This window comes from Terrapene carolina, unplaced genomic scaffold (genome assembly GCF_002925995.2).
Source record: "Terrapene carolina triunguis isolate 2854851 unplaced genomic scaffold, T_m_triunguis-2.0 Scaffold21, whole genome shotgun sequence".
Taxonomy (NCBI): domain Eukaryota; kingdom Metazoa; phylum Chordata; order Testudines; family Emydidae; genus Terrapene; species Terrapene triunguis.
Genome location: NW_020664372.1, coordinates 30,423,712 through 30,451,383, shown reverse-complemented (window position 1 = coordinate 30,451,383; position 27,672 = coordinate 30,423,712). Strand labels below are relative to the sequence as shown.

At 41.1% G+C, this 27,672-nt stretch overlaps 1 protein-coding gene across 1 annotated transcript in view; it reads right to left on the bottom strand.

The window, feature by feature from the left end:
• Nucleotides 1-27,672, bottom strand: part of MYO16 (myosin XVI) — a 454,918-nt gene that overhangs the window by 338,046 nt on the left and 89,200 nt on the right. Inside the window, exon 5 of the mRNA XM_029913187.1 lies at nt 6,111-6,235. Within this exon, the coding sequence (XP_029769047.1) occupies nt 6,111-6,235 (125 nt within the window). The remainder of the gene's footprint in view (nt 1-6,110; nt 6,236-27,672) is intronic.

Here is a 27,672-nt window from a genome sequence, read left to right as displayed (position 1 = left end):
TACCATTGACTCGACGGGCAAGCCTGTGAATACTGAGAGGACAAGGTTTAGGCCCCACCGAAGTATAGGTTTAATGACAGCTGGAAAGGTCCTGATCAAGCTCTTCATAAATCAAACTGTGGGTGGGTGTATGAAGATAGAACGTCCCTTCACCGGAGGGAGGAAGGCACTAATTACTACCAGGTGTACTCGCAGTGAACTAAGGGCCTCTTCAAGGAGAGAAGATAATCTAGAATGATTAGGATGCTGACTGTATGACTTCCCCATGGATACTGATGGCATTGTGCCCAGGCCATGAAACACCGCCATTTGGCCCAGTAGCAGGATCTAGTGGAATCCTTCTGACTTTGGCTGAAGAGTTTTTGGATGGGGTGGAGCACTAGCATTCTGTGTCTGACACCCATCTAAACACCAGGCCACAACATGGAGTGAGTCTGGGTTGGGGTGCTTGATCAACCCCCATCTGAGTTAGGGTTCCCTGAAATGGGTGGATTCTGATTGGTGGGCATGTGGACATCATTAGGAGTCTTGTGAACCAGACTTGTCCAAGCCAGTAGGGACCCTGAAGGATGACGGTGGCTCTGCCATGACAGATCTTTCAGAAATTTGTGGTAGTAGGGGGATGGGAGGAAAGGCGTCACCTTGGGAATTGCAGCCTATGGCTTCCCTGGAGCAATACACGGGGAGCTTCCTGTTTGTCTGGGTTGCAAAGTGGTCACATAGGGGAGTGCCCCATTATGGAAATATGTCGGCTAGAACAGTGTTGTGTATCTCCCATTCATGGTCTCTGGAGAAGTATCTGCTCAGCCTTTCTGCCAGGCAGTTGTGAATACCCAGAAGGTATGCACCTTGAATCATAATGCAGTTTCTGAGACATCAATTCCAAAGTGCTTCCCAGCAGAGAGGATGAGATCACACTCCTGTGTGTTGATACAGACCACTGTGGTGATATTGTCTGATATTATCTACACATGGAGTGAGCATACGGGTGGAAGGAAGCCCCTACTAGAACTGAGAGCAGTATGCCTTGCATGCAAGTTTATGTATAGTCTGGTCTCTCTTGGGGTCAAGGTTTCCTGAACAGTGTGGTGACCAGGTGAGCTCCCCACCCTGTAAGGGAGGTGTCTGTCAAAATAGTGGCCTTCGGTATGGGAGGGTTGAAGGGAGTTCCCATTATGACCCTGTGTGGTTGGACCACCATACAAGGAAGATGAGAACTCTGGTAGGAACAGTGACACTGGAGTCGATGTGATCTCTTCTTGGTTGGTAGATTGAGTGGAGTCAAGCTTGCAGACATCTCAAGTGGAGTCTGACGAATGGTGTCCTGTAGCTGCATGTAGTCATGTGGCCTAGCAGAGAAAGACACCTGCGTATCATAGCTTACAGTCTGCATGTAATGTGTGAGATCAAGTTGCTCATTGCATAAAACTTGTCTGTGGGGAGAAATGTTCTCATGGACACTAAATCCAGCATCATCCCTATAAAATGTATTGTCTTTCAGGGGGACAAAACAGACTTTTCTTTGTTTATGCAAATCCCTAAGGTGGTAAGAAGGTGCCAAAGAAACCTTATTTCTAACATTACTTCTTGGCAAGAGCAGCCTATAGGAGCCAATTGTCCAGCTATAAGAACACCGTATATCACCTGTGTCATATTTGACCAGCTACCAGGGCAAACACTTTGATTAATACCTTGGGTGCCATAGCCAGCCCAAAGGGGAGGACACAAAACTGGTAGTGCTCTTGACCAACCATGAAGTGGAGGAATTTCCTGTGATATGGGTGAATATCTATGTGAAAATATGTGCTCATCATGTTGAGAACTGTGAGCCACATTCCTTCCTGAGGAAGAGGATTATAGATGCTAGCATAATCATCCTAAATTTCAGCTTTCAAATAAAGATGTTGAGTTGCCAAAGGTCCAGGATGGGTCTCCACCCTCTGTCTTTTTGGGGGATTAGGAACTATGGGGAATAGAAACCTCTCCTTTGGTATTGAGGGAGGATGTATTCTATCACTCACTGGTGAAAGAGGGATTCTTCCTCTTGTTGAAGAATTAGTTGATGAGAGTGGTTCCCAGAGGGTGATCAGTGAGGTGGCTTGTGAGGAGGGTAGGAAAGAAACTCTGCAGAGTATCCCTGATACATAAGCTCCAGAACCCAACTGTCCATGGTGATCTTGTTCAGGGTGTGGGCAAAGAAACTAAGATGGCCTCCAAAGATGAAAGGGCAAGGTGTAGGTAGCATCTGTGTTGGTGCCTGGGTCTCAACCTTTATCTCAAAATTGGCCCTGGGCCTGCAGCTGTGAGTAGGCAGAATATGTGGCAGTCCAGGGAGCTGGGAAAGCGGACTTCTTAGTCCTTTGCTATTTACGTGGAGGCTTGGTTAGATGCTGGTAATATGGAGCATGTGAAGGGGGTGCCTGTGACCTAAAGGACTGCCTCTGGTGTCTCCTCCTGGGGGCTGGAATGCAAATCCCTAGGGATTGCAGTGTGGCTCATGAGTCCTTTAGAGAGCTAAGAGACTCGTCTGACTTCTTGTTAAAGAGATTGGACACATTGAAGGGAAGGTCTTGAATGGTGTTTTGGACTTCTCTAAGAAAGCATGACAATTGGAGTCAGGAGTCCCTTCACATGACAAATCCTGTGGCCAAACTTCTAGATGCTGTATCTGTGGAGTCCTAAAGAGCTACATTCACCACCAATCTTCCCTCGTCTATAAAAGATTGGAATTGGGCTCAGTCTTTCATGGGGAGTTTATCTTTGAAGTCTGCAAGGCTGCTGTAGGTATTAAAATTGTATTTAGCTAATAGAAATTGGTAACTACGTATGCAAAATTGTAGACATGTGGATGAGAATACCTTCCTCCCAAGAAGGTCCAGTCTCTTTGGGCCATTTTCTGTGGGGGTGGATTTCTTTTTGTGGCTGCGTATCACTAGAGAGTTAAGGCCAGGGTGGGGAAAAAAGAAAGTCAGCTACTTTAGGAGGAACAAAATAATGCCTCTTTGGTGTAGGGACACATGATGCTAGTGTGTGTCAAACTGTTCTGGCCAGTTCCAAGCCTCATTAATTGGAAGGGCTATTTTGGTCAGTCCTGGTGGCTGTAAAATGTCCAAGAGTTGGGGGTTCTGAACCTCTTCCAGCGGGATCTGTAAATTGTCAGCGACAGGTTAGCTGCATCATCTAGAAAAGACAAAGAAGCCCCCATTGGAACTGGCGGTAACAGCTCTGGCTCTTCCTCTTTGTAAACCGACAGAACCAGATGATGAGAGGGGGAGGAGAGGAACGGTTCCTGAGAGGGATCCATGTACCTGCCCTGGAGGGGCCCTTGGGCCAGAAGAAGGGATCCATCAGTCTTGGCAGCCTGAAAGGGAATCTGTACCACCTCTCTATGGAGGGTTCATATCCAGAGGGATGATAAGCATAGCCTCTTGACTGTCTATCAGGGCTCCTGGGCCTTCCTGGAGATCCTTTCTCCTCTAGTTCCTCCACTTACGAGGATGGTTCAGTCAGTAGCAGTGGTACCATCAGTACTGGGGTGCTCCGCCCAATGACAAAAGCTGCTCCTGGGACATTGAGAATGGTTCTTCCTGAGGGGTAAAGACATCTCTCAGAAGTGAAGGGTCCAAACGGAGTGGAGACAGCAGATAGGGGAGAAATATATCCTCTGGTGTTACAAAAGTCTCAGTGTGGCCCAGAGTCTGAGGAGTTCCCATGGGAGCACCAGAAGGACCCAGCTCATCCATCACAGTCGGTTGTACTTTGGCTAAATGAGGTGTTACCGATTGGTGCTTCCTGACTCACACTGGAAGATGGGACCAGCAAGCGCCTATCGTTACATTTTGGTCCCACTGACACTGCCTTGTGCTTTGCCCTCAAGCCAGAGGGTCTTTGGTGCCAGTACCATGGGATCCATACATGAATCTCAACCGACCTGGACCAGCTTGGGGAGGAAATGCATTTTTTATGGCAGTCCTCTGCGGTGCATCCATGAGAGTGCCCTCTTCTCTCATGGGGAGCCCTATTCAAGGAGTCTTTAGGCTTCAGTGGCAGAGGCTCCATTCCAAGGCTCGTGCTTGGAGGGGTGCTGGTAGTTGGCTGAGTCCAATGTACGGAGGGGAATCTCCTGGGTCCGGGTCAGAGTGGGGCCTCCTAGCTTCCTCCATCAGGAACTTAAGTCAGAGCTCTTGGGCCTCTCTAGTTCTGGGTTGGAAAATCTACAAATGCTGCACTTTGCAGAGATGTATGTTTTACCTAGCAGTACAAGCACCATTGACATCACTGATGGAGAAGGAGCAAGGAAAGGAGATGCAAGTCCTGAATCCTGGGACTCTGGGCATAGTCCAAGACCAGGGAGGTTTTCCCCCCGAATGGGGTGAAAAGGGGAACTATCCTATACAGCAGGGGTCGGCAACCTCTGGCACATGGCTCGCCAGGGTAAGCACCCTGACGGGACGGGCCAGCTTGTTTACCTGCCGCATCCGCAGGTTTGGCCAATCGCGGCTCCTACTGGACGTGGTTTGCCATTCCAGGCCAAAGGGGGCGGCGGGAAGCGGCGCGGGCCGAGGGATCGGCCAAACCTGCAGACGCGGCAGGTAAACAAACTGGCCCGGCCCGCCAGGGTGCTTACCCTGGCGAACCGCGTGCCAGAGGTTGCCGACCCCTGCTATACAGACTATACACTATAATAACTGTGACTTACAAACTAGATATAAAAACTATTTACAATGAGTTTATTTTACAGGTTGTTACTGTAGGAGAACATAATTCTGACTCCGGTCATGAGCCAATAAGAAGGAATTGGCGAGGCATTGACCTACACCCCCTATTATATCCATAGTTGGAACATGAGGGAAGCTACTGCACGTGTAGGTCAACGGGCACTGAAGAACTTCCAAACTCGGGTGCATGGCGCGAATGCATACCCATGTATAGAATACACATAGGGACCAACACTTGAAGAAGTAAAAGAAGTCAGCTGTGTCCAGCTACATACCACTATAACTGAACTCCTTGATAATCCCAGCCATGAAGGTAAATACCTGCTGCTACTCACATGTTCAATTAATGTTTTAATTGATGATATTTTAAAGACAACAGTGATATTTTAAAACCATGGAATTAATCAGACAACATTTCAGAGACCCTTTTTTTCTGATTTTAGATTATTTGCAATAAATATCTAAGAATATAAAGTCAGGAAATTCCATATTTGGATTCCGAGGACAAACTTCCTGATCTTCCCTCATGGTATATAATCATACCAGACATTGTACATTGAGATATATCCTATCATAGCTGTGCTATTGCTTTTTATATTAGGAAGCAATAATTTGATATTATTGTGATACAATGAAACTGGACAGTTGAAATGGCAGCCATTTCAAAAAATAATGATAGTAGAGGGCTTTTTAATATAGCAGACAAAGGTGTAACAAGATCCAGTGGCTGGAGGCTAAACAAACGCAGACTAGATATAAGGCATGAATTTTGGTCAGTGAGTTATTAATCATTAGAATAATTTACCTAGCAATGTGGTGTATTATCCATCACTTGAAGTCTTTACATCAAGACTGGATATCTTTCTGAACGATATGCTTTCGCTCAGCCAGAAGTTATGGGTCAACCAGAAGTTAATCACTGGGTGAAATTCTAGGGCCTGTGTTATGCAGGAGTTCATAATCATCATGGCTTGAAAATCTGTGCAGTACCATATTTTTCTGCCTAAGGTTTTTTTTAAAGTTCCCATCACTCAAATGTCCAATGGCTCATATAGATGCATATGTACAGCGTAGTTTTCAAAACTATGATTGAGTAAGAAACACATCTTTATGAAATAGATGCAATACTAACCTACTTTAAAATGCCAAATATCGTACAAACCAATAACTGGATCCTACTTTATGTAGCATGCAGGCACACTGATTTCATCCCCCATCCTGCATCTGTCTCTGTGTAGGCAGACCCTTCTACCTGCACAGAGCCCCACTGAAGCCAAAAGCCTTAGACCCCCAACTTGCAAATATTTATGCACTTCATTGGGACTACCCACGTGCGAAAAGTGAAGCAAATGCATGTTCACAGGATTGGAATCTGAATCAACATGCACTTACCAGTGTAACTCCTTTATCATTCTTTTGATTCACACTCCCTCCAGCCAATATAAGTTGTTTGACATCTGCAAGCATTGTCATAGGTCTCTGAATCTTCATCTGGCGCAGTGAGTTCAGATCCACACCTGTGCAGAAGAAAATAAAACATTTACAGAAAAAAGGCTAAAATCTTCCATTTTATTCAGACTTTCAACTATGAATGCTTATTTTGTTTTGATCTTTTGATTGGTAGGCACTGAATGAACAGGATGAAGAGCAGGTCTAAATGTTCACTTACAAATGCCTCAATTGTATAATGTCAGAGAAGATTATTCTCTTCAAGTGCATGGGCCTGACTCTTCACATCAATGTAAATCAGGAATAATGCCACTAATGGCCATGAAGTTGGTAAGGTGTAAAATTGGTACAAATGAGAGGAGAATTAGGCCTGATCTCTTCCCTGAAGGGCTTTCAGTAGGAAAAGGGCAAAACTAGGATGGTGGAAAGGGGTGTGTGACAAGACCCTGTCACTTTGGTGCACCCCGCTTAAAAGTGGGGGAAAAAAACAGTGGGTTTAGACCTCTAAGAGATCCCTTAAAATATCATCCAGGATCAGTTGCTAGCCGAACCAATAAGAATTGGTCCTCCAGTGGCTTGAAGGGTCTGGAGTGGGCAAAAGCCAATCAGGCCCCGCATGCAAGGTAAAAAGGACTGTCTGTTGCCTTCCTCCAGGGGGCAGTTCTGGGGAAGCTGGGAGAAGGGAGGAAGGATCTTCTTCATCTTAACCCTGCCTCATCAGGGCCTAACACTGACTGCCCCTTTTGACAGAGTCAGCGAAATACTGTTTTGTTCATATTGAAGAACTTCAAGCCCAGATGGCCATCTCAAGTTGGGTATCAGTTTGCCTGCTGTAAAATGAAAGGGAGCTAGCTTTATGAGACGCTCCACTGGTTCAGGTGAACCCATGACAAGGTACAACAAAGATGTTTGGTGATGAAGTTGGCAATTAGTTACATTTTGATAATATAATATTCAATCAAGATACTGGGCCTGATTCTCCACTGCCCTGCACCCTGTATGGTCATTTATACCTACAAAAAGAAAATATGAAATGAGCATAAAATGTTACTCTTCTGATGAGGTAATGTTTTAACCCAATTTGCATGGGTGTAAATGGCTACACTACATGCAAGGCTGGGGAGAATCAGGCCCATTATTTCTTCCTACCATCCATAGGCTGCCTCGTGTTCTAAGTTTTATTTGCATGCAAATATTCAAATAGTTCCAAATCAGGTGTGGAGTACTAGGAGTCCTAATATTAAAAGCCACATTCACTCATTCATATCTTTATACAGCTCTGTCTCCTCACAGCCTCTGCAGGACAGTACTGTTAAAAAGAAATATAAAACTAAACTGAAGAAAATTAGACTGCTGTATTGGGAAAATAAATCTCATATGTGGGCAAATCCTGTCCTCCTACATTAATATAACTCCCAATAAAAAAAATTCTAGAATTAAACATCACACAGGAGCCTTTATTTTAACCTTTGGTTTATTTTTCACCATGAAAGTAAATTGATTGATCCTGGGTTTTTTTCTATCTATATACACATTTTAATGAAGACCTTAGCTTCTATTTTGTTTCCAATGTTTATGAAATGTACAAAAATAAATTGCCTACCCTTCTTTCCTTACTCATTTAAATAACCCTATTGAGCTCAACTGGGCCTCAAACTTGCGCTCATGGATAGTTGCTTATGGATCAGGGCCCTGGACTACTCATGAAAGTCAAGAAAGATTTGACACAAAGGTATGAGCTATTGTAACTGTGGAACTTGGCACATGTACTATTATTTTATTAGCATTTGGAAACACTGCTTCAAGTAAGAATCTTTAATCATATTCTTTTCATATATCCATTTTTATAGAGTTTTATGCTGCTGCTATTTTAATTCACATTGGCCTCAAGCTTGATATGCAGGATGTCAGCACAACTGCAACGTTTTCCTGTACAAAATTTGATATTATTTGCTAAGCTATAGTTATCTTCATAATCAGAGTTATTGGTAGTTAAGAAATGGTTTATGCATGCACTCCTTTTAATTATAAAAGTGAAGGATGAATTTTCACATGTAGGATGTAGCAATGTTGTTTGTGGTACTGTATTTTGGCTGCTGCAGCATCTCACTGACTGAAAAGAATGGGATAAATCAGTTAGGTGATGTCTGACATACAGTTTAACACCTAGAGACAAATCACACCAATCTTACTGCAAGTAGTCCTATGGCAGTCAATCAGACTATTTGCATAAGTAAGGTCAGAGGAATTTGGTCTCTTAATGGTGATATTGTGCCAATGAAGAGCAATATGTGCTTACTTGCTATTGACTGACAATTGTAGACAAGAATGCACTTTTAATTTCATACAGTAGTCAATACAGAATCTAAGCATTCTTTCTGTCAGAACAGGGGGGTTTCCTCTACGTACAGATTTGCATTTCACAATCACAGATTAAAAGACCTCGATAAAATGTGCAGGTACAATCGTATCCTATGTACTATCAATTCCACATCCTCTTCCCTCTTGCTCTCACCTTTCTCCATCTTGTCCTTTAACAATAGAGTGACAGATTGTTGTTCACCACCCAAACCACCTTCTTATCCCAATGACTTGACTCTTTTATAAACACCGAGGCTTAAATAGCCAAACTTTTGTGGGGCCTAAATAAAGTCCAGATCACCAGTCATGTCACCTCATAGCACTCACTTCAAATGTTTTTCCCTCTAGTTCAACACTCATGTAGATATGCAGACTGAAAGACATTAGAGGTGAGGGGTGAAACATGAGTGACAATGACGATGCTTTTTAATTGCAACTGATCTGTAGTGCAGAGAGTAATTGTGAAAATAGGTTTGAAATATTAAGTTTACTACTGAAATTTGAATTTGTCATTTGTTTCCTCTTCTCAGTTCCACCTGCAAACAATTATGATAAAAAGTCTATTTCAGAAGGTTGTTAATGGTTACATGCCTCTCAAGCCCCAATAAAAGTAGCAATACCAATATAACAAATGTAGCAATAGATAAACTAGAATACATATATATCCGCCACTCCACCATCAATACTCCTGGCCCCCAGACAAAAATATTAAGACAATAATGTTTAATTACTATAATGGCTTAAAAATCTCTTGCCTTATATAATGTTTAGTAAGCACTAAAGTTAGGGTTGGCAAAAAGTCAGAGGTTTCTTTGTCTTTTCAAGTACTCAGGTTAGCTAAGTCTCCTCAGCCTTTGGAAAAACCTAGTTCACACTTGGCATACTAGGAAGCTCACCACAGGCATTAGCATGCTCACTCCCCATACTAATAATGTAATATCTTATCCTTATACCTTACAGGGCATGCTTTGAATAATCTTGTATCTTTCAAAAGGTCCTTGGAAGCATCTTGCGGCTGCAATTTTAACAGTACTCTGGCAGAGGGAGGAAGCAGGAAAATACACTCACCAACTATACATATTCTAAAACAGACACTGTGACAGACTGTACTTCTATGCTCATCCCTTTTACAAAACGATGATAAATTTTGTACAACGTATGCCTTCTGAGGTATAATTTGAAAACTCATTATCTGCTGAACATTGTTATCCATGCCATATGTGTGGGAATATTGTATGCAAAGTTATAGGATTCCACTACATAACTTTGTTTTAACCTGTTCCAAGCTTAGAAAAGCAGGCACAAACCAGTTACTCAGGAAACAAAAGACAAATCAACACCTCAGCCAGGTATCAACAAAGTCAAGTGGACCATCACCTAGTTAAGCAGCCATTCTTTGTCAGGAAGAAGGATGTAAGGGAGAAATTTATATATTGGTAATGGAAAACATCTGGGGGTTCCCATGTAAACAGACTAGCTGTCACCTGAATCCGAGCTAGAGATAATCCTCAAAGAGGGGAGAATGGTATAAGAATAGACAACACATGACACAAATTACCTCTCCACTCCACTACTCTCTGCTCATGGCAGCAACAATGCCTGAAGAAACACTGAACTGGGGGAGGGGTCTTGGCCTGGAGGCTTCCATCCAGTAAAGACTGTACAAAGCATACGGTAAGAAAAACCTTTGCTTTGAATCCATTTAGCTTGCTAAGTTAAGTATTAGTTTGTGCTTTATCTTTTTATTTTCTTTGTAATGAATCTTTTATGCCTCATTACTTGTAATCACTTAAAATCTATCTTTCTGCAGTTAATAAACTTGTTTTGTTTTATCTGAACCAGTGCATTAGGATTGAAGTGTTTGGGAACCTCCACTTGAGATAGCAAGATTTGTGCATTTCATTTTTCATTGATGAAATGACACTCTATGAGCTGGTATTGTCCTGGTATTGTCCAAAATCGTGCTGGGCAGTATAAGATGCACATTTCTGGGGGAAGGTCTGGGACTGGGAAGTTTCTGGTGTCACCCTGTATGTAATTCATGAGTGACTGGCCAGAACATTCATGTTAGAGGCTGTGTGTGAACAGGACCAGGAGTGGTCGCTCGAAGAAGGAAGCAGTTTAAAAGGCGTCCTGGGTTGGAGATTTGAGGGGACACAGCTGTCCAGATTGTACCTGGGGAATGTCACAGACACATACACAAGGGATGGTGAGGCTGAACAGCAAAGGTTGTAGTCAGCATGAATTTGAGATGGCTATATTAGTCACAATTAGCACATCCACAAGATGTGAGTGAGTCTTGCCCACATGCTCAGGGTTTAACTGATTGTCATATTTGGGGTCGGGAAGGAATTTTCCTCCAGGGCAGATTGGCAGAGGCCCTGGAGGTTTTTCGCCTTCCTCTGCAGCGTGGAGCATGGGTCACTTGCTGGAGGATTCTCTGCACCTTGAAGTCTTTAAACCACAATTTAAGTACTTCAATAACTCAGGCATACGTTAGGGTTTGTTACAGGAGTGGGTGGATGAGATTCTGTGGCCTGCATTGTGCAGGAGGTCAGACTAGATGATCATAATGTTCCCTTCTGGCCTTAAAGTCTACGAGTCTAAGAAAGTTATTAAATCTAGATTGGATATTTTTCTAAAATATATGCCATAGGAATTATTTGGGGTACATTCTATGGCTTGTGTTACACAAGAGGTCAGATTAGATGATCACAATGATCCACTCTAGCCTTGAAATCAAGGAATTGTGCAGGTTTTCACAAATGGATATCAGCCAACCACCTGTACCACATCACACCACAATGTGTTTTCTGTATATGCCACACATTACTATTTTACAAATATCTTAGAGTTTTAAAAATGTTATTAGGACTGGGGAGTGTTTCTCTCCCCCACCCCCCTACTGCCTTTGTTGTCATGAGTCTGACTATACAGAACTAGGAAGGATCTATTACAGGAAAAGCAAAAATAACATACTATAGCTTTTTGATTCTTAAAAATTACACAGTTTTACAATATTTTGGGAACCTGCAGAGCTAGGAGTGAATGCTTCCCCAGAGGGAAGCTGGGAATATCCTTTATAAAATACACTTGCATGCACAATTTTATGAGGGTGGGATAATGAGACCCCTCACAGTCAAGTTCATATATAAATGAATTTCTTCTCATTGATCAACCTTGTTATACAGGATAAGAATAGTTTCCCCTTTTCACTCTACTTTGCTGTGATGCCTACAAAAAACTTAACAACAGTGAGGCTAGGCTGCTGGTGTGCTGAGACCCCTGCCAATCATGGTGACCAATAATGTCTCACTGTTTCTTTGTACTCCCCTTTCTGTCTGTCTGTCTGTCTGTATCCATCTGTTGTGTGACTATCCACCTGTATCCTGTCCTATACTGTACATTTTTTAGGGCAAGGACTGTGTTCTATGTTCTGTGTTTGTACAGCATTAAGCAGAATGTGGTCCTGATCCTGGAGCTTCTAGACACTATGGTAATACATATAATAAGTAACAATAATAATAAAGGGGAAAACACCTGTGTTACTCATACAGTAAGATTTGCTGGCTGATTCATTGAATGACCATCATGATGCCCTTCAAAGGAAAAACTCAGTTTAGACATTCAGTTTGGTTGTGATGAGAGTCAATGAGGTTAAATAAAGGAAGAAAAATAAAGCTGACATATACAGGGGAGCCAGATTCTTATCATTAATGGGACAGGTGGAAAGAAAACTATAAAAAAGAAAGGTACATCCCAAAACACACTTTTACAAAAGGAGCTACAGAACACTTTTATTGTTGTTAGGCGTTGGGTCCAACCTAGTTATGGGTTGAGTTAAAATCTCTTTCAAATGGATATATGAATGAGTCCCGCATTTAAAATGTGTAGCTTATTACAACAATCTATAACCCACTAATCTATCACCACCACCCCAGACTTTCCCCTCCATAAAATATAAAATACATGTGTACGGTGATTGACAATAAAAAGTCAATAAAGAATTTACCAACATTTACCTAAAATGTACCTAGGCCACTGCAGAGCTAGGCATAGGAACTGAGAGTCGGTGACTGGCTTTTCTATGCTCTTAATGCCCCCCACTCCACTGGTGCCCAGGCATTGTGGAGAAAGATAGAGTCGGGTTTGAAAACAGAGAGCTGGACTTGAGAGGAAAGGGGGATGGTGATGGAGGTAATAGATTGAACCAAGGAACTTGGAGGGGGAATCTGCAAGAGGGAGATGGGTGCATGGGTAATGGAGGAGACTGGGACTGACTGGTTAAGGAGAATTAGTATTATTGTTATGTTGGAGGGAGTTAGTGACTGCCAGCAAACAAGTCTGATCTATGGGCAATCACAGACCTCACTGAAGCTGATGGGTATGCTAGCTACCTATCAGTCAGTCTAAATGGGAAAAGCAATTAAGCTCCTTTATGGAGTAAGATAGCTGAAATATTAAAAGCATTGCCCAAAGCACTGGACCTCATGGAACTGGAAGAACAAGAACTAATTCAGGACCAATAAGAGGGATTTTCCCTTGACTGACTGACTGCAAACACACAGGGTGGAGCACTGATTGGTGGACCCATGTGTACAGAAGCAGAATGCCAGGAAAAGCATTGGTAGCATGGCTCTGGGAGGAAGCCAAAAGAGAGAATTTATTTTGGGAAAACTGCCTCCTGTTGTTTGTTCCTACTGCATTCAGGGAAACAGGAATTTGTCTATTCTTTGTAAATAAACAGGATTATACAAAGAAATACCTGACCCGGTCATCAATTTGTCTCCCTTATGTGAACAACCCAGCAAGACCCTGAATATTGGCTAACCACTTTGGCTAAGGGGCAACATTATTATTTATTATTTATATTACCTTAGTGTCTAAGAACGATGGCATGGACTAGAACAAAAAGATAGTCCCTGCCCACCAAGAACTTACAAACGAAGTATAATACAAGAGACAACAAATGTATACGGACAGACAGAAGGGGCTGTGCAAGGAAACAGTAGGACAATGTTGGTAGGAGGATAGGCAGTGGGCCTCTGAACATAAGAGGCCTAACTGTTATCCAGTCTTTTTGTAGGCATCACAGAAAGGACACATTTAAAGAAAGATAATGAGGTAACTTATGAGAATGGGACTGGGATGAGGAATCTGGGAGAGTTGGGGAAACTGAGATGAAGAGTCCATGGTGGAGAAAGGGGGAAGACAGGGCTGGGACACGGACAGGCTGGAGGGAAGCAGGGGGGAAAGGAGTCAGAAGCTTGGGGGAAACAGGGAGAAAGCCTATGCCCATCAGAGCACACTACTCTAGAGCAGTGGTTCTCAAAGCCGGTCTGCCACTTGTTCAGGGACAGCCCCTGGCGGGCCAGGCCGGTTTGTTTACCTGCCGTGTCTGCAGGTTTGGCCAATCGCGGCTCCCAATGGGGGCTGCAGGAAGGGTGGCCAGCACATCCCTCGGCCCACGCCGCTTCCCGCAGCCCCCATTGGCCTGGAGCGGCGAACCGCGGCCAGTGGGAGCCGCGATTGGCTGAACCTGCGGATGCGGCAGGTAAACAAACCGGCCCGGCCCCCCATGGGCTTTCCCTGAACAAGCGGCAGACCGGCTTTGAAAACCACTGCTCTAGAGCCTGGAATGGAATCCAAGAATCCTGAATCTCAACATTCCTCTGCTGTTAGCAAACATCTGTGAAATCCACGGGCAAAGTGTCTTACCCTCTTTCCAATGCTAGTCCAGACAAAGGATGACAATCTACTACTGCTTTCACCTAAAATGTTAGCTCAAGTGACAGAGGTCTGTGCTGTAGATCTAAAGGTTCTAACCCTGCTGATGACCCATGTGGATGTCAATATGATTCTACATGATCAAATTTCTGTTTTTTTTTTTTTTTTTTTTTAGTTTGCTTTTTTAAACACCTAGGAAATTACACACACACACACATACACAAAGCTACATTAAAAGACATTAAGGTTGCAAATTCAAGCACTCAAAAATGAGGAAATGAAAGAATTATAGTATCAGAGGGATAGCCGTGTTAGTCTGGATCTGTAAAAAGCAACAGAATTATAGTTGCCTGCACAATCTTATCTTATCAAATCATATGCACGGGGGGGGGTTGTGAATGAAGGTTGCATGAACAATTTTAATTCTGGAATTTTCTAACTTTGGAGTGCTTGATTTTGCAACCTTAACGTTCTTTTTATATAGTTTTCTGTTAGTATTATATTTTATACACACACGCCTGCTATGTTTTATTATTATATACTAAGTGCCAGCTATCTCCATCTGCCCCTGAAGTCATAATTTATTTGCATTGGAATCACAACAGAGGCAGGTCTTGAGGAGAGACTTGTTGGAGGGGAAGAGAGTGGCCTTATGAACCATTTTAGGAGTGGTACATAAATGTTTCTGTAAGAAACTGGAGAGGTGCAAAGATGGGTTGATGTGGTCAGAGTAATGGGCAAGTAAGATTATTTTAATTTCCCCACATGCTTAGAATAGGATATATGTGTGGCTGAGTTCTGCATTGTGGTTTGGCTTACAATACCCCTTATTATTTGCTCTTCACAAATGGATTTTTGTTCACATAAATATTTGAGGAATGGCTGTTCTTAATTTAAATACTGGACCTTACATATATACAAAAGAATCCACATGTGCAGTGTATCTGTATCTTGTATTCATTATTCACTAATCAATAAATGTTATCTTCTTGTCTGAGAAATTTTTCATCTAGTCAAAGAGCAGAAACAATACCATGTGACTTAGGTAACCAATCACACCCCATAAAGAATAATCAAAGTGAAGAGTTTGAGAACAACCCCCCGGTAGAAAACTTTTCAGCCAAAATGTTTGGGGATAACAAGTACATGATGTGCAACATGGATCAGTTTGTAAATGATTCACACAGAAAAAATAATCTAAATTAGAGACTCTGCTTACAGCTGATAGTTCAATGAGCTGTAGTGCTAACATGGTGATGTTTTATTCACTTCTAATGTGTCTCATGGGAGTATTGTTAGGTTCTTTTCTTTTTTTCTAATAAAAAGCTCTTCAAGAGCCTTGCATGAAAGATGCTAGAGCAGTATTATTCTCAGCTGTTGAACTGCTCAACTCCAACAATTTCTTTTCAGGAAAACACTTGAGATAATATACTGTTTACTTTTTCTCCTTATTTGAATTGAAGGAAGAGGGCTTGCCAATGAGACACATTTCAGTGTTAGAACATATTGGCCAGCATGAATATTTTGTTTGAAGACAATGATTTTGAATAAAACAATATTTATTAATCAATATATTTGTCTGAAAAATGTTTATAACTGGGGCTTTTGTGTGGTATCTTTCCCATAGAAGTCTTCCAGGGTTTTCAGAGCAGACATTTCCAGGTTTCATGAACGATTTTAGAGGTTTTATTTTTTACCTTTTTCATTGTGTTCCATTGTCACCTTTCAGACGAGAGCATTTTCTAAATCTCATGATTCACCTGTCTTTTCTCCTTTGCCTTCTTCACATCTCAACTTACTTTTCCCTGTTCATATTACTTATCTTCCTTTGTTCACTACTAATTTTAAAGAAGCCTTAATGCTTATTTGTGGCTTCACTTTTTCTGTCTGATGTCACACTGTGTCTTCAGTTCAAACTTCTATACTAACTATCAGTTTCTCTCTTTAGGATTCTACCTGCTGTTTCAAAGCAGAAAAAAATTCCAACAGTTCTATCCTGTCTGTTCCCAGAGGAATGCAGCTGTAAACTAATTACCACTCCAGTTTGCTAGCATAAATTGTGACAGATCATACTCTATTTTTTTGCAAAAACTGGACCTTATTTAGAGTTGGTGTCAGTGGAGTTAAATTACTTAAATGAAGTAACACTCACATCAGAATTTAGTTCTTTACTTTTTACATTGTGACCTTTAAAGGCCTTTATTTCCAGAGTTCAGGTAGGACTTTAAACACCACCACCTTAACATTCAAAGTACAAGACATATGTATTATTCACATATCTGGAGTAATAATAAAAGACTTGTTAGATACATTAAATATCTAATATTAGCCAAGGGCCAATATACTCAAACAATTTCTTTTAGCTTATTAATTGAATAGAAAGTTCTGTTAAAAGTAGGAAAAATGTACATAATGAGACTAAAACATTTATCTTGCACATGTACCGTGTGGAAAGGTATAAAGCAACAGTAGTCTAGAGGTAGCTAAAACAATTATATAAATAACAAATGCTTTTTTCCTTTTTTGTTATAGCAGCTTAAGTGTGTATACATTCTCATTGTACTGTAAGCAGAAAGATATGAGTTTGTTTTCAGATATACAAGGCAGAGTTCAAATTGTGTTGCCAGTTCTAACAAACCAGTGCTTTGTTTTCTAAGATTAAATGATGATGATGCATTTTGGATGCGCAATTCTCCTAAAGGCTCAAGCCCAAGACATAGAAATATAAAAAGAATTCTCCTATTTTCAGCAATAAATTATACAGCAAATGTGTCTGTCTGCCATGTGTCAAAGATGGAACCAGCAAGCTGCATAATAATTTGCTACTCAGTTCTAGTTTCACCAATTTATATCTGAGTCATCTAATTGACAATGCAACTAAATACCATGAAAGGAAGTACTTTCTAAGTATTAATATTTAATTCAGTCTAACAGGGGAGGGATAGCTCAGTGGTTTGAGTATTGGTCTCCCAAACCCAGGGTTGTAAGTTCAATCCTTAAGGGGGCCATTTAGAGACCTGTGGCAAAAATCTGTGAGGGACAGTACTTGGTCCTGCTGTGAAAGCAGGGGATTGGATTCAATGACTTTTCAAGGTCCTTCCAGCTATATGAGATAGGTATATCACCATATAATAAAAAAAAACACACATAAGGATCATACCCCATATCAGAGTTTTACTGTCACAAATTTTACTGGAAAACATTGTGCCTAAGTAAACAGAAGGAACCTGTATGTGAAATGTAAGTAATAATAACATCCCTTTGAAATGTATTTTATCAGTCAACTTTAAACCAGATATTTTTAATGCGCCACTGAAGCTTTGCTTTAAAATCAAACGTAGACTTCATTCTAAATGAAGATTTTGCTCAAGAAAGGGGACATATTGGCATTCCCAAAGGCTGAAGTCCTCTCTTTATAAAACAAAATGAGACATACAGCCACACTGAAAGCTTTCACACACTTCCTAACCAAGACACCTCAAACCTGTTCTGGAGTGAAAGGGTAGACCTGTGTACGTCAAAAGTTTTCCTTTGTGTGTGGCTGCACAGGACCCCATACTTTCAGATCTGTTCTGTCAGTACTGCAGTGCAGAACACGTTGAGCACCTCACAGACTTAGCCTGTCATTCACCCTGTGCCTCAATTCCGAAAGATCAACTTGGCAACCCAACCTGCACCACGCTGGCAGTGACCAGTGCTTCAAGCCATTTGTGACAGGGTACAACAGCACTCCCTAGCCCAGACCCTAAAGAGTTAATGCTGCAATTAAACCTGAACTGCTAGAGGGAGCAGGGGAAGTATAAATGGCTGCCTAGGAGACAGCAAGGATGAAACATCTGAGTGTGAGCTGGAGCCCTGCTCACAGGTCTGTATGTGGAAACTGCTGGTTGTAGTTGATGTTTGGGTATTTCTTACTGTTTATACTCTTCATAAGTTCTCATAAAGGTGTTCCTGAGAAGAAGGGCATACATCTAACTGAAGGCTGCCTGCCTGTTGTATTTCATAGGCTGGGAAATCAGTGCACCAGCCCACCCCACCAAAACCGAAGCCCCCACTGATTAATGACATGCTCAATCCCCCTCATAGATGACAAAACCATCCTAAAGCCTCCCTAGCTACCAAACCTTTCCTAACACTCAAATATACTATGCTGCTTGCAGAAGTCTGCCTCAGGCCCACACATTTTGATCTTCTCCCAGAGCCCTGTAAATCTCAGGGATGCCCCTGTATGCACCACATTCTCAATTCCACTGATGCACATTACCAAGACAGACTAAAACTAAAAGAGCTCTAATGAGAAGACAAGCAGAGAAATCAAGTTATTTCAGTATGTGCAAAGAACAACTGAAGCTGATACAGATGAAACAGAGGGGAACTGATATGCACTATGCACAGATTGTGAATGATGTGAATGAAAGAGAAGCAGATGGAAGGGATCAGCAGAGATGACTGTAACAAGGCAACAAAATTATATAAACAGGATGAAAATTTAAAGATGTGTTAGACTGCATTCATTCTTACCATAATTGCTATATATTTTAATGAAAACTAGTGATTGATGACATTGTGCCTGGATTTTCCGTCACCACTCATGATCCTCTCCATCTCCGTTCTTATTTTTCTCCCATTCCCCCTTTGTCAATTTCCTAAAGTGCCACAATTTTCCTCCCAGTATTGTGAGAGGAGATAGAAGTTTAAGATGCACTGTACAAAAGATATAATGAGGCAGAACAAATATAGCACCGTTGATATATTATAAGGGCAAGTTCCACCTGGATGGGCATCAGACATGCCAAACCCGTGAAAAAAAATGCAGAAATTGGGCTTGTTTTTGGCTTAATTGGCTTGTGAGTTCCTTGTTGGCTAGTTTTTGGCTTGTAACTTGTTGCTTGTTTGGCTTGTTGCAGCCAGGGCCGGCTCCAGGGTTTTGGCTACCCCAAGCAGCCAAAAAAAAAAAAAAAAAAAAACGCCGCGATCGTGATCTGCGGCGGCAATTCGGTGGGAGGTCCTTCGCTCCGAGCTGGAGTGAGGGACCGTCCGCCGAATTGCCGCCAACTAGCTGGACGTGCCGCCCCTCTCTGGAGTGGCAGCCCCAAGCACCTGCTTGCCGGGCTGGTGCCTGGAGCCGGCCCTGGTTGCAGCTTGTTGCTTTTTTTTTTTTTTTATCAGCTCCTGGCCAGCAGGGGCAAAGGGGAGGCAAGCAGGTGCAAGGGGGGAGAGAGTCAGGGGTGCACAGCGGGCCCACCACAGTCCCAGACTGCTTATTTACCATGTGAAAGTTGGCAACTGTGGTGGGCATGCCAGGAATGAACAAGAACACAAGGAGCTCATTCCACTGAATTTCTTTGTGGGGACAAGGCACAGTGGCAGTTTCCAATCTCGTCTGAACACAAGCACTTCACAGAGTGAAGGCCTCTAGAGTGCTAGCTTCCCCAAATAGTCAGACAGAGTGGGAAGTTCATGGCCCTGTCTGTGACTATACTCTAACCAATGATGGTTGTCAGACTTAGAAGAGAGCAGATACTGAACTTTTTCAAGGAGGGCACAGAGACCACATTCTCCCTATGCTCTAGGAGGCACTGTGCCCACTTGAAGCACGATGCTTCCCAAAGCTCCCACTGGGCATTGGAGTACCACTTCTCCTCTCAATTCAGGGCTGTGCCTTAAATGAAGCCTAAAGTAAACTGGAAGCACCTCTCCCCAAACATAAGAATGTTTAGGGTACCCAGAGGTTGCCCTTAGACAAGCGGAGACTGCTTACTGCTTTCTTCAAGTAGTGATTAATTTCATTAGGCATTACAATGCCACTATAGTAAGCTATAATTAAGCTGAGTTTTATTGTGATTTCTATACAGGAAAACAGAATATGTGCATGAAATGCAGAACATTTCAAAAAAATGTCAGCCCTGTAATTTGTGTCTGAAAATCCACAAAAATGGGCAATATCCCACAGAATGTATGCCTACATTTTCAAAGCAGTTACTAGAGATTTAACCATTTAATTCCAACTTGTTTTAATAAGAGCTGCATTGTTATATATCTGTGCATTAGTGGATAATATCCTGAAAAGTCCCTTGTTCAAGGCCAGATCAGTTATGAAAATTGGATTTGGAATGTGAAAAAATGTACAAAGCTGCTAAACCTGCTCAGATAATTAAAGAAACGGATAGATACCATCTTGATGTCCTTGGAATCCATGAGTATAGATGGACAGAGATGAACAAACTACACTTTAGAGAAACAAATAAGACCATCATCTTCTCCAGGAATGTGGATGATAGACATGAAGATGGGAAACGTAGCAATGCTGTTGAATGAAGCACAACAGGCATTGACTGAGTGAAAATCAGTCAATGAATGAATTATTAGATCTTGCTTTCACACTAGATTCTTCACACAAACAGTTACAGAATGCTATGTACCAACCAACAAAAAGCTAGATGATGAAAATGATGCTTTTTATGATTTGTAATCTGTGTTCAGCAAGGTCCCCAAACATGATATCCTAGTGAATGTGGGTGATTGTAATGCAAAGATTGGACGTAACAATGATAATTTTATCCAAACTATGTGCAAGTGCGGCAAAAGGGTAAATAATTAGCAGAAATCTGTGGTGTGAATTACCTAGTGATAGATGGAACAATATTTCCTAATAAAGAAATTCATAACATGACATGGAACTCCCCCAAATGGTACTACAAAGAACCAGGTAGATCACTTCTGTATTTCAAGAAAGCTTTACAGCTTGTTGGCAGATGTACATGGGTACACAAGAACAGGTGTGGGCAATGACCATAATCTTGGTATTGCTAAACTAAAGGTCAAGTTAAAGAGGAAGAAGAAAGTTAAAATAAGACCACACATCAACATTGTACAATTTGAAGACCCAAACACAAAAAGTGCTTTTCAGCTTGAAATGAAGAACAGGTCAATGGTTCTCCTGGCATGAACAGAAGAAAACCAAGACACTGATACTTTGTGGGAAAACATCAGAAAGTGGTATCTAGAAAGTGCAAAGACCATTCAAATAACAACGAAATATAAAAGGGGAAAATGGATTACTTAGGCCTGGTCTACACTAACCCCCCAATTCGAACTAAGGTACGCAACTTCAGCTACGTGAATAACGTAGCTGAAGTTGACGTACCTTAGTTTGAACTTACTGCGGTCCAGACGCGGCAGGCAGGCTCCCCCGTCGACTCCGCGTACTCCTCGCGCCGAGCAGGATTACCGGAGTCGACGGCGAGCACTTCTGGGTTCGATTTATCGCGTCCAGACAAGACACGATAAATCGAACCCAGAAGTTCGATTGCCTGCCGCCGAACCAGCGCGTAAGTATAGACAAGCCCTAATGCAGCAGTGGAAAAGAGATGTGTAAAGCAAAATTTATCAGTGCTAACACATGTGAAGAGAGTAGCAAGTGGCAAGAAGATAGAAGCTCTTGACAGAGAGGTAAAAAGATGTGCTGGAAGAGATAAAAGGGCATGTACTGATAGAAAATATCAAGACGCTGAAGATGCTAACCAAAGATTTGACCTTACAACTTGAATCAAACAGTTAAAAGGAAACTTTACCAGTATTGGAGCCCTATTAAAGTGCAAATGGAAGGACTCTTAGTAGAGGAGAACAAAGGAAAAGATGGGCAGAGTACTTTCAGGCTGTTTTAAATAGACCAAGACCAAGCAAACTACTAGGTATTGGTGATGAAGACTACCAATAGAGCTTGATATTGATTTGAGAGTTATTATAAGGGAAGAAGTTAGGAAAGCCATCAGTAAACTCAAAAATGGCAAAGCAGCTAAAGAGGATAACATTACTGAAGAGATGCTTAAAACAAGTGATGAAATGATCTCCAGACTTTCCTTGTGTTTTTGGATAGAATATGAAATGAAGGAAAGTACCCAAACCAGCGAAAGAGCAGCCTTATAGTAAAATTGATAAGGAACGGTACCTTACCAACTACAGTAAGTGGAGAGAGATCACGTTACTCTCAGTGCCTGGGAAAATCGTATGCAATGTCATCAAGAAACAAACAGAACTTCAGGAAGGAACAAGCAGCTTTTAGACCAGTGAGGCCATGTGAAGACCATATTGTTTTTCAGACACATTATAGAACACAGTGCGGAGTGACAAGCACTTCTTGTGATAAATGTTATAGATTTCCAGAATGCTTTTGAAGCATACACAGAGACGGTCTTGGGAAAATTGTGGCATACTATGGACTACCAGCAAAAATAGTTAGAGTTATCAAGCATCTATGTGATAATGACAAATGTGCAATCAGAGAAGGTGACAGTATTAGTTATTGGTTTGCAGTGACCACTGGAGTAAGACAAGGGTGTATTATGTCCCCACTGTAATTTGCACTGGTCATTGATGATGTCATGAAGAAAGTAACCATAGAAGAAAACCAAGGAATTTTATGGACAAATGATGAAGCACAATTGGATTACCTTGCTTTTGCTGATGACATTGTCCTGGTTAATTCAACACATTGCTTAATGGAAGAAAAGACCCAGCTTTTGGCCCATACAGCAAAATAAGCTAGTTTGCTCATTGACAAGGGAAAAACAAAATATATGACTTTCAATGTCCCAAAAATTATCATTAGAATGGCCGAAGAAACACTAGAAGTAGTAAATCATTTTACCTGTCTAGGGAGTGAGATGTGCAATGTTAGTGACACAATGCCAGATGTTAGGCAATGAATATCAAAAGCAGCCAACAACTTTCATAACCTTGAAAATATTTGGAAAAGTAGCGTGATTGGTACTGTCACAAAAATACAAACTTTTAACACAGGCACCATGTATGTCCTCCTTAATACAGCAGAGTCATAGAAATCTACAACAAAAATTGATAAGACAATAAATTCATTCCAAAATAAATGCCTACAGAAGATCTACAGAGTTCATTGGAGAGAGTGTTTTGTAACATCAGAAATTCTAAGTAGAGTAAAACAACCTAACACATCAAATATGGTAAGATGACAATGATGGACATATTTGATGCCACCAACACAATTTCCACAGCAAGTGATACTATGGACACCACCTGGAAAGAGAAAAATAGGGCAACCTAGAGAAACATTATGTAGAATAATAGAGAAAGAAACCCAATCCTTCAATTTTACACTCAGAAGCCAGTTAATAGACTAGCACAAGACCAAAATAACGGGAGAATAAAGAGCAAAGATTAGTGGATAATGCACAAACAGAACTCATAGGAGAAAATGTATTTAAATTATGGTATCTTCAGCAAATTAGGGAATATTAAAAGGTAAAAAGGAAGGAGAATATGCACCTAATATAATGGATGTTATTTAGCACTTCAGGCCTTCCCCATATTAAATCTTGTTGTTAAAATGAACAATGGAGAAGGGAGTTTGTATCCACAGATTCAGGAGAAACCTCTCTGTCGGATCTCAGATACTTTAGTCTTTTTGCTCAGCTTTTCCCTCAATCTCAGAATTTTTTTTTCAGGGACTTCTAGAAATATTTTGAATATAAAAATGAAAAACCTCATAAAATGTACCATAGATATTGTAGCTAAAGAATATTTACTAAGTGTGTGTGTGTGTGTGTGTGTGTGTGTGTGTGTGTAAAGTATGGAAACACTCTTTACAAATCCCTAATCTACCGGTTGGGAAGGAATTTTTCCCCAAGTCAGATTGGCAGGGACCTTGTGGGGGTTTCACCTTCCTTTCTGCCGCATGGGGCACAGCTCACTTGCTAGGATCATCTGGGTATATCTCATGTAACCAATTCCCTGCCATTGCAGGGGCCTCATGTATTGGTGCACCTTATTCTCGGTCTGTGGCACATAAGAGCTGAGTCTCCTGAGGCTGTAATATTTTGGACCAGTTCTGGTTACTGAGGGAGTGTCTGTGGTGTTTAGTGGCCTACGACATACAGCTCAGACTAGATCATTTGATTTTAAACTCTGTGACAATGGCAAGTAAACACCACTGTTTTAGTATCTCCATAGATGGCCTTGTCTCTCATTATGGGACTGCCATTTTAATTATAGTCCCCAGCGGAGGTCCAATAAGTAGGACTGAATAACTCTGCTTTTCCAATATAAAGTATTTAGAAAGCATTTTTATGTTCTGATTAAAGATTAGCTATGAACTGAGATGGATTTAGATACCACAGTGATGAGATCTAAAAATAAAAATACACAAATCATAGCTTACCATAACTTTAAAGCTCTCTAATTACCAATGTTTTCTATACCTGCAAAGTTAATTGTTCCAATACTACTTTGAATCATCAGATTGGGAAGACAGTAGCATTCAGTTTCATTTTTAACTGAGCCTTTAATTATATGTAAAACTCTTGATTTTGTTTCTATGTAATTAGAGGCAGTTATTAGAATATTTTCTGCATTCCATTGCCAGTTTCGTTTAATGCTAAAGTCAGATGGCATGATTCAATGGAAAACATCAAGAGAACATCTTAGGAATTCATCGATCGAATGGAGAATAGTGCAAAGCTTCTAGTAGTGGTGGTGCAGGGGAGACGCTGTATTGTGTTGTTCACAAAATCACAAATTGAAGGCTGTGTGAACTTACTGTAAGTTCAAAAGACCAGACTTTCATGAGAATGTATGGCACTAATCAGAAAAACAGCAGAGAGATTAATTTATGTATGTAATTAACTGCAGAAGTCTGATTAACAAGTGACTGGGCACAGGCTATTGGAAAAATGCATCTTGGTAAAGGATTTTGACGTGGGTCTAAATCCTGAGTTTTGTTTTACTGACTGAAAGCTGAGCACCGACTTGGCCTGCTGTGAATTATTTTGAAAACACAAAATGGATAGCATTAATCCTGCTGTGTCAACCAGGCCTTAACATACAAGATTAGGATAAATGTGTAAAAGATGAAAATGCTTTGTGATTATACTGCTCTTTTTTTTTTTATTTAGTGAAATTTGCAGTTTCAGGAAGCTGGGTTTTAGCATGGTTTGTATGAATCCCACAAAATGGTTAATCATCTCTTCAACAATTGACAGGTACCTGTCCTCAAGGTATGTTCAGCGATTGAAAGTTTTGATATATAAAGCTTTTTTCACATGCATCCGAAGAAGTGGGTATTCACCCACGAAAGCTCATGCTCCTATATGTCTGTTAGTCTATAAGGTGCCACAGGACTCTTTGCTGCTTTTACAGATCCAGACTAACACGGCTACCCCTTTGATACTTGATATATAATGTTATCATGTTTTATTGCTTTATATGTTGTCATCACCCAATAAGATACTATGGAGATTCTCTGAAAGCCATCCTAACTGGTCTCTCTAGCTTAGGGAACACTTCAACTCACCTATTCATGTAGTTAAGCTTTTTATTAAAGAAGTTACTTTTTTCTCAACTTCCTCCAGGCCTGAATAGTGTTACTCCAAAAATAGGCTTTTGCTCAGAGCATGTCAGGGGGTGGGAGAGTTGGAATCATGCACTCTTTTCATACAGCTCTTGTCATTTCACAGAAAGAGCAGAACCTGGCATCACTTTCATTCCCGGTGATTGAGCATAACTCATGCTTCCCAGATTACCATATATCCTTTCTGTAATGTTTCCTTTTTTCAGTTGTCATTTTGATAAAGCCAGTGGACTGTTTAAATAGTTTGAGATGCCAATTAAAAATAAAAGATCTCTAACTGCAGAATGAGTGCACCTTGGGATGAATATATCACAGACTGGGTCTACATACACATTACAGCTCAAGTCAGTATAAGTTATGTCGCTTGGAGTGTGAATAAGCCACCACCCTCAGTGACGTAAGTTACACCAACCTGAGCTCCAGTGTGGATAGCACTGTTGCCAGGAGAGCTTCTCCCGCCGACACAGCTACCGCTGCTTGCGGGGGCTGGAGTAATTAAGTTGCTTAGAGCAGACAGTTTGTTTACATTTGCAGCTCCCAGTGGCCATGGTTCGCCGTCCCGGCCAATGGGAGCAGCGGATTACCCTGATGGGCCGCAGGTTGCCCACCACTGGCTTAGAGCATCTGTACCAGCAGCATACAGCGGCTCAGCTGCATTGGGAAAAGTCCTAGCCCTGTTGAAATCAACAGGAGTTTTGATTTCAGAGGGGCCAGAATTCCACTGAGTTCCAATCAGAGCCAGCTGTATCACTGTTTAATTTTTTTTCCTACAACAACCTCCCACCACTCATCCAGAACCCTGGTCTTTATGATAAACACTGATCTACATTTTGTCATACAAAGACACTGTTCCATATATTTCCCTTGAATCTAGAAAAATTGAAATGCATCTAGCAAACCTCTTTGAAATGAGCACCAAAATATTTGCCATTTATATTTATGTATTTCTCTTCTATAAGCAAAATAGCACACAGACAACCTGACTTGGGGGCAAGAGAACTTTTTAATGAAGAGCCATTGGAACTGGTAGTATAATAAGTAGAATTCATTCTGCTGTATAATATGCATGCTGAATGCAACTTTAGCCAAAGTTCTTACAGCCCCAACTGTTTGCATAGTGCAGTGTAATGAGGATTCAAGCGGCTCATGCAACTGGCAAACACACATTAATCTAATTTTCCAACAAGAAAGTTCTTGAAATGTGAAAAATCCTCCAAGCAACAGGCAAACAAGATGATGGAAAATATCATGATATGTGAACCACTGGAAACACCACTGATTATATTTGTATAACTACACATTGTATATCATCTTCTTGTCAGTTTAACTCAACTTTTCTCCCACATGTCCATTGGCAGGATGCTTTGACTTGGTTTAAACTATGATGGATTTCTTCGTTTAAGATCAGATTTAAGTAATGTATCTTCACATTATTTCCTTTTATTTATTTCTGTTTATCAAATATGTCTTAGGCTTTATGGCTGTCATATACATAAATTGCTTTAGACCTCACTGCAATGTGAATGAATGTAAGTGTAACAGAACTGACATATTCCAGCCAAAATATTGCTACAGATATTGCTGCAGATATGATACCTAAGTTTGGAATTAAACCGGTGAATAACAAAGTATCCCTGATATACGGTTGCTGTCATCTGTCATTAAAAAATACAAATCCATGTAAGATATTCTATCAATGCAAAATGAAAAGTTTTGAAAGTTGTAAAATTTCATATAAGTGATTTCCATTGAGAATAGGTGCATGATCAATATTTTACAGTCTGTAAAAGAAGACAATCACAATAGCCCGAAGCTATGCTCCTTGCATCTGAAAGGGAAGCATAGCAACTACAAGTAGTTACTGCTGAATTTTGTAAATTCAGATTGTATCTGGATTTGACATGCCAAAATTGTTTGTTTATTTAAGTGGTTTATCTACTAAAGTACCCTAGGCTGCTTCTCTGCACTGAACTAGCATTCTGGTCAGGGCCGGCTCTGGCTTTTTCGCCGCCCCAGGCGAAAAAGCCTCCGGCT